The following is a 14,726-nucleotide window of genomic DNA, read 5'->3' as shown; positions in this document are numbered from 1 at the left end:
GACAGAAATCCTCATTCCCCCTGCCAAACAAAACTAAAAACTATTCCCAACCTCCAGAACTAGCTGAAATCTGGGCTGGGCGTTCGTGCGGTTAGCTGTTTGCAAGTGGCCATTTTATGACAGGACACAACTGGGCAGTATATTAACCCTTTCTTCACCTGAATGGACAGCGTAAATGTGCCTGTGCACATACTGAAAAGTGTTCTGGGCTGGGGGGAATGACAAGTGGGGCTGTCTTTGGGAGAGCTGGAAAGGGTTAAATATTGCACCAACAAATCTCATAGGCTGATTTTACAGGTATTCTGTGTTGGACAGATGGTATATTTATGCAATAACAATACAAATTAATTCAAAAGAAACCAAGTGTAAAGGTTGTCTTTGAGCTTCAAGCTTCTTAGAGAAATTGCTAAAGGTCTTTAAAAAGTGAAATGACACTGGAGTATGACTTGGTTTTGAAGGAGATTTTTTGTGCCTTAATTATCAATTTTTCTATTGTAATTCTCATCACGGTCTCAGTAGGAGATACTCTTTGATGCAGAGGTTTCTATAAAAGAAAAATAGCTTTTTCTGTCAACATGTGGATATATATGTATACTGGTATATCTCTCTATACATATGTGTATATATATGTGTGTATATATATATTTATGTAACAAATATTTATGTAGAATATACTGTACATATACACCCACTCCTGAACTTGTACAGACTGTATATAAGTATAAAATGGCCACATCTCTTTGCGTGTGTCTGTCCCCGGAAGGGTGGACTGATTGTTTTTGGATGTCTGCAGCTGTTACCTTGAAGGATGCAATTTCATCTTTCATTTATTTTTCCCCATCTAGACTGTATCAGGATAAACTGTAACGCCAGTAAGTTTCCCCTCAAGTTTCATTTTGTTCTCTTTCTATATATATTAAAATAACTTTATTTTATTTGCTGTTTTATAAACTGTTTTTTTATTTATTTATTTTCTTCTCTTCGTTTCTTTTCTTTTCTTTAAAAAAATGCGTCTTCTGAAATGGAAGGGCTGGGTGGGATATGAAGCTGGGTGGGAGGAGGGGAGACCTTGCGGTGATCGTATGTGAAAATTTCATGTTAGGTTTCTCCAAGGAGATGAATTGTTATTTCATAGCTTTGCAGAAGAGCACCTGAGGAACATGGTGAGCTGATATTATATTTCACTGGTAACCTGTTGTCTTTATGAAAACTTTTAAAGAACCACATAAGAATAACAACAGGTACTGTATGCACTTCTCCATTACAAAAAAGGCACGTGTATTTAAAAAAACCAAAACCTACTCAAACTCTCACTTTATTTCAGAATGGTGACAATTTAACCTGATACTTATTAAAAGTCATTTCCATTGGGGTATAGAAGAATGGAAAATTAGATCTTACGTTTTGAGTATATTATCAGAGTTATGTGAGACCATTTATAGCATTTACCACTGTTAGGTTTCTATAATAAATTCCAGCTGAATCTGGTTCACTGAAAATCCCTTTCAATCTGTAAAAGGAAGAGAATAAGGTTTTTAAATATCTGTGGAAAATAATAGTAAAAATTCATATACAATTTTAGACTGAGCAAACAAAATCTTCTGTTCTGCTTCAAATTGCTGGTAGAAGTTGATGGTGGTCTCAAAGTGAAAAGCACTTCCTAAAGAATGGAGCTGTCTAGCTCTCAAGTGTGCTTTGAGACTTGCCTTACATGAAACAAGATTCCTGAACTGGCAGATCCTCTGTGTTAGATTCTATATGGAAAGATTTATGGAAGGCTAAACATCACTTTGAAAATGCTATAAGGGATTAAAAGGCAAAGATGGTCCATGTGTTTCCCATGGTCTTTTTGTGCACCAGCGAGCCCTGTCTAAGCTAGCAGGAAGGTGGAAAGAATTGTGTTACAGCCCCAAAAGCAACATAGAACTTTTAAGTAGCAGCGCCAATTGTAGCAGCACTGGGAAAATCCTGTTGTAAAGCAGTTTCTTCACAGCTTTGCCTTAAGTTTTGGACTAAGAGTAGGTTTGTAGTGTTAGACAGCAGTTGTTTGGGGGGTTTTCCATATGTACAGTGTTTGCAAAAAATTAAAGGATTCTCTGTGGTTGCAAATAGGAAAAAAAAAAACAACCACCACACATACAAGCAGATAATAGATCAGTTTTCCCTCCTGGTCACTGCCAGCTGATTGACATCCTGCATTGCAGGGAAGTGAAAGCAATTAGTTTCTTGGTCTTGGGAAGTGGTCCATGGGAGCATGTAGCCAGGGACAAGCCAAAGCATTTGCTGGTGTGTGACTATTTCAGCTCTGAGCCCTGATACACTGTAGGAGCTTGATCACGAGTTCACAACATTGAGAACTGCAGCTGCCTTCAGCCCTATTGCAGGGCTGTGTGGGATTAATCCCATATGACTCAAAATTCAACAGCTCTTGTTGAATTCCTTCTGCTCTTCAAAGTTTTAACAAGTATTTCAAGAGAGAGTAGGTAATAGGAAAAAGTGTTTTGAATCACTGCTAGCTGAGATTGCCAGTTTTTACTCAGCGGCACTGAGGACATTTGCATATAACCAGGATCTTTTGCTTCCTGAGAGTCATAAACTCTTGCTGCTTAGCCACCCAAAACTCTATCTAAATGCTTGCACCATAGGTGGTGTTGATGTGTGCCATCTGAGCATCCATATCAGTTCTTCTGGTACTGAACAACAATCTGATGTTATTGTCATCATCTTCAACTTTTGGTGACAGCTGGCTGTTAAAGGCTTAGCTGTGGAAGACTTATCTTCAGGTGAGAAATCAGCTTTAGCAGCAAGGAGCAATGGTCTGGTTTTCATGCAAGTAAAAATCTAGATGTAATTGGGAGAAACATTCAACAAATAGAAAGAGGGAAAAAGACTCCTATAATCAGAGGACCGGGAAGACAGTCTGAATCCAGTGCTTTTGTTAGTTTCCCCATAAGCATCAAAACATCTTGAATCATTTTGCTTCCATGCATTTTTAATAGTTGAGCATGTTACATTTTTAAATACAGTCTTCCTTTGAAGGTTTCCATTTATTTATTTAGATCACTCTCTATTTTCCTAACTTATTTTTTATGATGCTTTGCTGAAAATGAGCAGCCCTACTCCAACACCCTGTTCTGTTGCTGCCTGTTGCAATGACTCACGTCATCTATTCTGCATTCTAGAAGGGAACCTGTTGGGAACTGATTAATAAAAAACCTGTATACTCTTGCATGAATAAAATGCGGTTAAGTGGTAGCAGACCAAGTATCACTGTAACCATTCCTGCGCACGCACTGACATTTAGTTGTACAGAGGGAATTTTCCACATACAGATGGGTCTGCCAGGGTCTGTTGGAACGAGCAGAAGTGTTTTAAAGTAACTTGGCAAATGGGATTCCAGATCAGTTGAAGAGTTTCAGGTCAAGCTGTCACCATTACTGACTGAATAAGAGGAACATGGTGCATGGTTTTAAAGGTAAACAGAGCTGTACTTTTGGCATCTTGTGGAACGTGTGTATAGGTTAAAGAGCATACCACAGTGAGCACTGAAGCTCATGCTGTTTGAGAAGAGTATGTTGTCCTGGGTAAGCATTTAATTTTCAATATACTTGCTCCTAACTTTCATTAACAGAATTGAGGGGTTTTTGATTGTGTATCTTTGGGTTGTCGTATATCTGATGTAAAATACTATTTTCCATCACTTCATTTCTTCTTATGTTCTCTCTCATCACTGTAATACCTCACAGCTCTGAAATGGAAAACTGACATAATCCTAGAATGGTGTTTATTTCAATACTTACCCTTTCCTTTCCCTCTTGAAGAGACCTAAACTGATGTTTCTGTGCACTAACAGAGTTTGAACTTAGAGGGACACAACAGTGCTGTTGCCTAGACATACGTAACGGGGTAGTAATTCTCTTTTCATCTGAATGTGAAATTAGCACAACCAAGATCAGGATCCCAAAATGTGAAGGTGCATTGAATGATTCCTCAACATAATGAAGATATAATAGATAGCACAATTTTTGTTGGCTGGATTTGAAAAATAGGTATAGTCCAAGTACCGTTAGAATTTTGCATACTTGTGCTTTGCTTTTTTAAATAAGATTTCCTAATGAAGAGGAGCTCTTTGGTCCATCTCCTGTAAACTGTTTCTTGAAAAACACAGTTTACCTTAAAAAAAAAGTCAGAATTGTGTGATAGTTTTATAGTTTGTGTCATAATCAAGTGGCTTTAATTTTTCTTCAGATTTTTTTTCAGAACTAGTCCTTGGTTTCCTTATTCCCTTTTAGTTATCCCCCATTTCTTATCAGTCTGGATGGGGATCATTTTCAGAATCCTACCCAGTATTAAGTGTAGAGGACAAGGCTGTGTGTGCTACAGGTTTGCTAGGTTTTGTAGGTGTCTTCACTTAATATTCTTTCTAGGATACCACTTGTATTATTTTTCATGGCCTGGTTCTCTGTCCTTCTCTCAAAGTTATGTGGTGTGTCAATACTCAAAGTCACGTAGTTTGACACTACCTTTATGGGAGGTTTGATCTTCCAAAAGTAGCTGTCTTTGGGACAGTGAATACTTCTGCTGTATTGCTTGTTGCTTCATAATGAGGCTTTTTCTTCTGTATGCCAGACAAGCCGTTACCTATTTTCCTGTTACTTGTGTAGCCTCAGCAAATCCTTATCTTCTTCTTGTACCTGTTGCTAAAAGCACAGATGGAAGAGGATGAAAAATCACAGCCCAGTCACTGCTAGTTAATCCTGTATCTCTTATGAGGCCTCACTGTTCACATGTTGTTTCAGATCCAATGAGCTTTGGACTGGTCTTCGGCGATAGAAGAGAGCTAGGATACTAGATTGGTGGTTCTCCCTTCTCAGTTGCCATGCTTACTGTATTTAGTGCCTTAATTCCATGCAACTTTAATGTTTTGTTTTAGTAACTGCCACTGTAACAACACAAAATACAAACCTATGATGTGTAACTCTCTGGGGGAGGTTTAAAGTTTTCCTTTTTTCCATATTATCATAAGGAAATAGGAAGTTGTGCTAACTAATAAAAATGTTATAAAACCGAGTGCACTTATCTGATTCCTAGTGATGTTGCTGTCATTTTAATAAAGGCTTTATAGTACTCTAACATGAAAACATTATTTGGAAAATGAAGAGGTATGATTAAACATACACGTCATATTTGTGACGCTAGTATCTTCTAATTCCATTTAAACATAATCAGGAAGCAATGAGTGCTTGTGCAGCCTGAAAAGTGACAAGTCATTAGTATGTCATACTGTAGTGGTGAAAACAAAGCTGGTGTGTATAGCTTCGGTACAGCTTCACTGAGAGCGGTCTCCCCTTTGAGCAGTCTCAGACTCAGGGTGCTGGTCTGGCCTCATGCTGCTGCACTGCAGTGCAGAAGAAGGGAAGGGAGCAAGCCTGTCTTTGGAAGACTTTTCCTTCTGTCAGGTGATGAAACAGCAGTCCTCCCAGTTCAATGGTAAACAAAGAACTATTAGAGAACATACCATGTTGCAACCAAGAGCCTGAGAGCAGTGAGGCTACTGCCGCTCCGTGTTTCCAGGTTCAGGCAGTATAAGGTTGAAGACATATTCCTGGCAGGCACTTTGCTAGTGATCACAAGCTTGCTTGCAGACCCATGTTCATTCCAGTCTCTGGCAACACAAGCATTTGGGCCCTCTCACCCATGGTCTGACTCCAGTTGCTGCACTTACACCACCATACATCCTCCTGCACACAGAATAGAGAACCCTCACCCAGGAACGAGCTAAAAATTAATTTAGGCACAGGGAACAGCCAGGTAAGCATACTAGCTGGATGTTTAGAAATGACCAGCCCTTTATATCCCCTCACCCCTCTTTTCCCCAAAAATGTTTTGTTCCTCCCAAAATCACTTTAACTCCTCATTTTTTCTGCCTTTGTTTTCTCCCCTAAACACCCCATGAGTCTGTCTAATCACAAGCTGCTTTTCCTCTGCATCATGTGTGTCCCACCCTAGGCAACAACCCCCTTAGACCAAAGGTGATCTCAGGAGATGTTCCAGATGACTTAGTGATGAGTTTCATGCTTGGACACTGGGACAAGTGGCTCTGCTGGACAGTTCTGGGAGAGGCCCAGGCAGGGTGTTCATTTTTCAGGAGTCCTTGATCTGTGCCCACCTGCCACTGTAACCCAAGAAGATAGTGTCTGGGCTCCTGAGCTCCTTTGTGGGTGTGCAGATGAGCTTTATCACATAACTCAACAAATTCCTCTTCCCTATGGCAGCTACTACAAAATGAGTTATTCTGTCTCAGACTTGCTTGATTCAAGTCCCCAGTGTGAAAAACCTCTTGACTTAAGCTCTCAACTCCGAGGTTGATTATTACCCCGATGTGCTCCTGAGCTTGCTTTAATAAGGGAGCGACTAAGTCCACACAGTTACCAGTTGCAGTGGAGAGGACAAGACCCTTTGGATCTGGGTTCCCCATGGACATCTTCTATCTAGCAACAGGCAAAAGGTGAAGCACATATGAGGAGCTATTCTGCTTTGCTGCTTTAGACAATGTATCTTCTGTAGATTAGATTCCATAATTAGTTGTCAGAACATCCACTTTGTTGTTTTATTCAAAGGAAACTGGCACAAAACTGGAAACTCATGCTCTAGGATCTAGGAGGAAGCAAATATTTTATACATGACTAATTTTGTCTGAGAACAACCCAGAAAGGGCATCTTTAATGAGACTTTGAATAGTTAAAAAGAAGAGGAAATGCTAATCAGCACAAGCACTGCTTACTGTGTTGGGTGCTACCTTATCAGTAGAGTTAAGGCCAAATCAGTAAACCTTCAGGCTCAGCAGATACTCGATAGACGGTAGTGACAGGTAGAGAGGCTATAGTGATTTGCGTTATTGGGTGCAGAACACTGGGTGTAAGCAGCACAAGCTTTCCACAATGTCATTAATCTTCCTCATCCAGACAGTGCCATGAAGATTAAAGTTTTATTGTGCATAATTAATTTCTGTACTTCTAAAATGTGGTTTGTGATATCAGAAGGTCCCTGCATCCCAGAATATTTTAGGGGCCATAAATCTGGGCTACAAATGCAAGTCCATGTTCACCAGACTTCAGCTAGCCCTAGCTCTTAGTTAGCAGCAGTTAACCATCTTCTAGCTAATACTGTCACATCCTTTGAAAGTCTGTAGTCTGACTTTTCATTTCTAGTGCTCCAGAAGAGACTTCAGCAGGTCTTCTAAAGTCATCAGTTTGAAGAGATGGAGCTGTTGAGAGCCCAGCTTGGCAGAACACATTCTGCGTTATTTTTACCTGGATTATTGTGGTGAGACCTAACAGGAAAGAGAACCTTGGAAACTCAGCAATCATCTGTCAGGAATCAATGATCCACTTTTGGAAAACAGCCATGCTAGTTTACTGGCTGTTGTTCCAACCCCAGCAGCTTTTCTTGACTCCTTGCCACTTCTTGAAAGGTTGTCCTTGTGCTTTCTGTTCTTATATATACAATTTTCAATTCCTTTAGCCACTGACCCCTTCCACAGGATTATAACTAAAATGAGAACTGTTGTGCAGGAGGCAGAGTCAAAACAACTGTATCAATCACCCTGTCAGTCACTAAGCTAGATACCCATTATTTAATGTTAGAAATTCTGATTAAATACTGGGATTCTGGATGCTATAACAAAGATCATGAAATATGAAAAGGTTGGGGATGTTATGCCAATGAGAAAGATGCTGTGGGTAAACCCCAGAAGAAGTTTGTGGGTAGAATAGCTTTTGAAGTCATGTGATGCTAATTTTGTTTTAATGATCCATTAAATTAGCTAGTTGCTGCTCAGAAATGTGTTTCTTTTATCCACTGTTGTTAGAATGCAGGCTTCCTTTTTCATGTCTGGGAAAAAGAGGATATCTTACTTCCTTTGGTGTTGCAGTGTTTGCAGAGTCACAGAAAAAAAAAAAAAGGCTTTGATAGAAAAACTTCTGTTGTTTCTTAGTTTGGCCACTTTCTTTGTAGAAATTGATTTGTGTTCCTTTCAGATCAGCTGTCATCACTTGCACTTTCCTTAGTGTACTGTGTTAACTCTTGTAGGTGGCTACGCACCACACAGCTGCTCACTCACTCTCCCCCAGCCTGTGTATTATCATCACTGTTTTGCTTAAAAATCCAAAGCACAGCACCATGAAGGATGCTATGAAGAAAATTACCTCCCTCCTAGACCTGGTACACTGAGGAAGTAACTATAGTCTTCAAAATTTGTGGGCATCATGCTACAGGGCTTAAAAAGGCAATTCTTTTGCTGCCCTGCAGTTAAATAGACGGCCAAAGGCGAACTCAAACAGTGTCATCTGTGGTGCCCAGACATTTGGTAATTTCTTTTTTCATCTGTTAAATTTTTCTACACAACGCACTGAGTTCGAGGAAATTTGCTGTGTGAGTGGTAATATCAAGGAGCTGTGTAGCAGCACTAAATGTGTTGTTTCCAGCATTAAGACATATCAAGCTGTTGACTGTCTTAAAATCAAACAATGACTGCATTAGGACTTAAGTAGTGGATGCTGTTTCTGGAAATGAATAATGAGAGGGTTGGTAATGACAGAGAGAAGTTGCCTCTCCACAGCTGCGAGCTTTTTTTCCTCACATTTAACAGTCTTCACACCACCCACCTAGTTCAGCAGTGACTGCTGCTGTCCTTCTGCCACCATGCCCTGTCACATTGCCTGTAGTTTGCACTGCAAAGCTGGCAAAAGGCATTGCTCATAAATTAATTTTCTGAGAGAGCAGAGAGCTGCAATTGCACACAGGTGCTCAAAGAGTAAGATTGAAGTTCCATTTAAAAACACCTTTTGGTGCATCTGTGCTTGAACATTGGCCTTTCTGAAATGAGCTGGGAAAGGTGAGCTGCAGGTTTGTGGTCTGCCTCCAAAAGAAGTACCTTAGAAACATTTACTGTTTGTGTAGGGACGGAGTGAGTCAGAGAGAACAAGAAGCCTTCTTCCAGAGAGTCTTGCTTGGTTGACCTGGTGCACACTGGTGTGTGATTCATATGGCAAACTTGCACTGCTGCTGCCTCTCTGGAAACTTGCCCTTAACAAACCTTTCAGCAGTGATGTCTTCTTTTTTAATTGCTTAACTTACACTCATCGCAAGAAAAGCTGATTGTTGAGGTTTCAGGGCCAAGGAAACAGTTGCTGACTTCTTGTTTCTCTTGTGCAAAGGGAATAAAATGCATGGGAAAAGTTGATTCCACAAGGAACCTGGCCAAGAAGCCAAGATGTGTTTGATCAGTGGTGAAGATTTTATTTTTTATCATCACAAACCATTTTCTAGCTAGTAGAAAATGCAATATACTGAACATTTTCATTCTGAATGTGAGAAGTTAGGAAGCCTGAGAGAAGTTCTCAAGTAATTTTCTCAATTAAACATCTTTTTGTGTCACACCAGTGGTTGCTATATTAAACAGTCATGTGCGCACACTTCATTATGGAAAAATAGCTTTTCCCTCTTGGTGGATTTCACAGTATCCAGGCCTGACCATGAACTGAAGGTCAAATCACCAGGTAATTTTAATCCTCCAAGGATATCTTACTGGTTTTGTTTGCTCATGGATTTGAAGCAGAGAATCACCAGCAGGCTTAAAACAGAGGTGGTGTTATTCTAATTAATTTTTAATGAAGGTTCAGGTAAAGGTTTAATTGTGGATTAAGGCAGCAAGCTGACATAATTCGGGTGTGTTTTCTGTTTCCCTTTTAGTAAAGGAATCTTATTTAAAATATCGAGCCCACTGTTTTGAACTGATAGACAAAGACAAATGTAGCTGGTTTTGCTTTTGACTACCGTCAGCATTTTTTGTCTTGGAAGCTGTCGCCACTTTCACCAAGCTGTTAGCTTCTTTGGAACTGCCTAGTGAAAAGTGTTCTTACAGCATTGAAATACTTAAACGAAGTTGCAGTCTTTTATCTAGCATGGTGCTTCTTGTGAATTCTTGGAGTTTAGCTCTTACCTTCGAGAGGAGGGACAGTATTTGCCAAATCGTTCTGCTGCATGCAAACCCACAAACCTTTCTTAGCTGAATTGGAAAAAGATGTCATCCATTTGATATTTCATTGTCTCAAACCCCAAATCCTTTTGCAGCATTGTGAGGAGTTATGATTGGGTTCCCTCCATTCCGGTTGGCATGTACAGTTGAAGATGTGTGCCTCTGACAGAGTTTATGGTGAGATGGGTTTGCACGTTCTGTGGACAAATGGCAGGCACAAATGTTGCCAGAATTTCATCATTCTTTCTGAAATAACATAAAAATGCTCTAATTGCAAAGAAGCCCCTTGAAAGAGCTATAGAAGTGTGAGAGGTGGGGTTTTATCTTGTAGGCTTATAAGGTGAGTTTGCTTAGCAGGATAGTGAATGAAGCCTGTAGATTTTAGTGGTTGATACAGATTAAATGCCCATTTCTACTAAAATGTAGCCAGTTCTATTGTGGAAAATGGCATAAAATTTCATGTAACAACCCTGATTCAACTTTAGTACAAAAAGGGAAGGAAAGAACCATATTTGTAGGTGACCACTGAGATTTTTGGAGGTTAGTACACAGTTGGTCAAATCACATGCTGGTAGTTACCGTTACAGTATAACAGTAATTGCGTTTGCCCCAATTACGTTCTTAACATAGCGTATTCTGCTACAGCCTCACTTTATCTCATGAAAATACTGATCATAGCCCTAGATTTCTCGCAGTATTTATGCCACGAGCGTGGGTAATATCACTGCCTCCTTTGTGATGGGCAGAAAATTAGCCTCATTTAGTTCCATGTTCTGTTATACTAGAAAGAGTAAAAGTTTGTTACTTCCAATTTATTATATTATGATATTTTGCTGCTTAGGATAACTTTAGATTAAGGGAAACTTGCTTCCTAAATAATCATTGCCATTAAAAGCAGTGCCAATAAAATTGACCAGTTCTCGTAATCAAAGTTTATAGTAGTTCTCTCTCTGATCGCACTTTATTTCAAGCACATTAAAATGTAACAGAGCAGATGGAGCAGCGTGAAAACTGTATGAAAATGCAGGATTTTAGTTTTTCCTTTAGCATAGTTCTTATGGATCTGATTTTTCTGAACGACTGAAGAGGTTATCCAAACTTCCAGGCTTTTGCCAGTGTGCTAGATGTTAAGCTTCCAGCTTGGAAGATTCAGTGGTATTTTTTGCAGTTTCTCACTGGCTGGGTGACTCCTCCAGCAGCACAGTGGTATTCTACAGGGGATGCTCTATCCGGTACAGAGAGGGAGCCATTTATGAGCACAACCGCCTGTGCTTAGGCTGTGTCAGTGTTCAGTTCAAGCCAACAACCCTGACTCTGGTGGTACTCCATGTGCCTGTTACAGAGGGGCCTGAGCACCATCTCGTGGTGCAGCTAGAGATTTACTAGTTTATTTTCAATTCACGTGCTCAGCAGCCTAAATACATCCCCGAATCAATATGATAATTTTTTGTTTATTGTGTTACTGTTTTTCCACCTGTGGCAGGGTTGGAGGGATGTTCAGGGTGCTTTGTGGAAAGCAGTAAAGAGGAAGATTGTGTTCATTGGCACAACTGTGTGAAAAAGGACTTGAATGCAAACAGGTTCTTGATGGTAGTGCTGGGCTACCATATCAGATACTCTGTATGAAGCAACTTTTTCAAAGTGTGGAGTGTACCATAGCTGATGGAAAAAAACATCAGTGATATTTGCATAGCTGGTATTCAGTCACTGCTAACTAGTTAGGCATGAATTCAGAAAGGGATTTCAATGGTTTAGTACTGAAATGCCTTGATTTCAGGTAAAATTCTTAATAGCACGTCGTAGTTTAAGTGCAGTCAGTAACCCACGCAGCCTGCTTGCTCACTTCCCCCCTTTTCTCCCTGCACACCCCCCCCCCCCACACACACCCCCCCCCCAGCTCCTGGAGGGACGGGGAGGAGAATCAAAAGAATGTAACTCCCACGGGTTGAGATAAGAACAGCCCAGTGACTAAGGTATAACACAAATCACTGCTGCTACTACCAATAATAATAATGATAAGGGAAATAACAAGGGAAGAGAATACAATACCACCCGTCAATACCCAGCCTCACCTAGCAGTGAAGTAGCCCTTCCAGGTAACTCCCACTTACATCCCGGGCATGACGTGTTATGGTGTGGAATAGCTCTTTGGCTAGTTTGGGTCAGGTGTCCTGTCTCTGCTTCCTCCCGGCTTCCCCTCCTCCCTGGCAGAGCATGAGGCTCAGAAAGTCCTTGGTCAGACCAAACATTTGAGCAGTAACTAAAAACATCGGTGTTATCAGTGCTGTTCCCAGGCTGAAAGTCAAAACACAGCACTGCACCAGCTACTAAGAAGGAGAACATATGACTGCTACTGCTGAACCCAGGACAGCACATTAGCCCAGACTTGAGTGTAAGGGATTGCAGCAACCATATGTGAACACAGAGGTTGTAAAAAGTGAGGGCAACACTTGGAAAGCATGATGTTATTTTAAAGCCAAACCTTCAGCTGAAGCAGCTGGAACCTGTCTAAGAATTCTGAGTAGGAGTAATAAAGCACATAGAGATGCATTCCATTTTAAACTAATATTAGAATTGCATCTGGTGTTCATTTTATAACTAAATATTCATTTTATAACTTTAAATATCTGAAAGATCTGGTATTTTGCTTTGCCATAAATCCATTCTGATGTTTCTTGAGCGGAGTTGAGGTAAACTTGAGAAATCGGTCTGTTTCACAACCACACAAAGAGTGGCTGTGGCAAGGATGGCGTTTAAAAACAGGACGAAGGAACTTGGGCTCTGAGATTTGTTCAGAAAGCCAAAGGGCTGGAGAATGTTTCCTATCAAATTGCAAAGTGTGAGTGTGGAGAGTGGGTTATGGGAAGGCTTTCCTCTGAATGGGTACCAGCTACCTCCCTTATTACAGAAGTCAGAGAAGTTAAAGGTACTTCTCCATTTCAGGTGAGCTTTGATGCATTGTAGGGAAATATATTTTCTTCCTTATTTTGAGAGAGGATTTTTTTTATGCTTTGCCCTTCCAGGCAGCTCCTTTAGTCCAGTGCACTCAAATGGAGTTAGAAGATGAATCTATTCCTCTTCCTTGCACCTCTTTTTATATTTTTCAAATGTTGTTAATTATGTGTTAGAAGGGGAAAAGAGCCCAGCTTTCTGTCGACTTGATTGCTGAAACTATGGTTTTTAGCAATCCATTAGGAAGTTATTAAGATATTTTTTTCTACTTTAGCTCTAATTTGCAGAGGCACTAAGCCTAGTCAGTCCCTGTTGACTTTCACAGGATTTTAAATGCTCAGCATTTGTGAAGAGTCAACTCTTAAGGCCCTTGTCCTTAAGAGATCCACTGCCAAGTACTAAGGGGAAATTTTCAGAACTGAGAATGTGATAAGTGAGAGGTACTGTATATTTTCTTATTGTGAGGTAAATGAAATAAATGTTAGTTCTTGAGGCAGGTATATCTTCAGGTGAGCAAAGCTATTGCCAGTCTTGGTGATCACTTCCAAGTCATGCAGTGTACCTAATGGATCAGGTTTTCCCCTTGGATTTGATCCCCGTGATCTGAAAAATTTGTGTCTGAGAAAAATGAGGCTCGGTCACTTTGCTTTGAATGCAAATAAGTGAGTTTTAACTTATCACAGGTTTACCTCTGGGAATCTGCATCATGTTTAGACTCAAGGGCCAAACATGAATATGTGTTAATAGGAGATTTCTGCTTTCACTTTTTCTGATAGGGTCAGAAATGGGACAGAAACATCAGTTTCCTCAGAGCTTTGAGAGTACAGAACAACTTAGAGACACTTATAGGACTACAGATACCTATAGAACTACAGTTATGATAAACTGAAGGAGGGATGTATAGTAAAATATTCTACTCCATTTTTCTGTGGGAAATGGTAGCAGCTGGGCAAGGTAATGCATTGCTTTGTTTTGGTAACACTTTTTTGGTCACAGCACCAAAAGGATATTTGATTCTGTTTCATAGTGGGATGGGATTTGAGCCTAAAATTAAAAATCCTTTCTAAGTAGGTCTTAAGAATATCTTTATCTTTGGAGTATTCTTCTTGTGCTGGTGATTTAATCCTTAAAAGACTGCTATAGCTGTGGCATTCCTATACCCATGCAATTACTGAAGGACAAACTGTGAAGTCATTTTGTGCAGTAGCACAACATTATGGGCTTTCAGCTCTGCCCATAACACAGCACCATTATCTGAGCACCTCTGAGAGTGAGGTAACGCTTTGTTGCAGCTATTCAACCCTGATGCTACTCTACAATTTTTAGCAGAGAGGTAACTATGAGCAAAGAGAAGGGTTATGCATTCTTACTCATTGTGTTACCTTACTGCACTAATAGTATATGGAGGGATCCAATTTTTGCTCGCAGGGTCTGTGTGTGAATTTATTGCCAATGTACTTTTTGGAGATTGGCAAGCTGCATACTGATTGAAAGGGAAGGGCTTAGCTGCCTTTCCAACTACAAGTCAATTTCAATACTTGAAATGGTTCTGTTAGGGATAAAACAGTATCCATGACCTGCAAACACTGTTAATTGTATTAGTGCTGAAAAAAACTTCTTACATTTTGCTGCGGGTGACAATAGTTGCAAATCTTTTGCTTCAGATATCAGTAGATCTGAAGCTGCAGGAGGTCCAGTGTAAAACCTGGACAGATTTTGCAGGGCCAAATGAGAA

At 40.2% G+C, this 14,726-nt stretch overlaps 1 protein-coding gene across 10 annotated transcripts in view; it reads left to right on the top strand.

Annotated features, from left to right (window-relative positions):
* Nucleotides 1-14,726, top strand: part of NRXN3 (neurexin 3) — an 894,623-nt gene that overhangs the window by 232,410 nt on the left and 647,487 nt on the right. For 9 of the 10 annotated variants that reach the window (XM_065685949.1, XM_065685942.1, XM_065685943.1 and 6 more), the window contains one exon: nt 846-872. The exons of the other annotated variant lie outside the window; for it this stretch is intronic. In XM_065685949.1, the coding sequence (XP_065542021.1) occupies nt 846-872 (27 nt within the window). The remainder of the gene's footprint in view (nt 1-845; nt 873-14,726) is intronic. 10 annotated transcript variants of the gene reach the window in all.

Source organism: Lathamus discolor, chromosome 6 (assembly GCF_037157495.1).
Source record: "Lathamus discolor isolate bLatDis1 chromosome 6, bLatDis1.hap1, whole genome shotgun sequence".
Lineage (NCBI taxonomy): Eukaryota > Metazoa > Chordata > Aves > Psittaciformes > Psittacidae > Lathamus > Lathamus discolor.
Note: the sequence above shows the minus strand (reverse complement) of the source record. Positions and strands in the feature narration are given on the sequence as shown.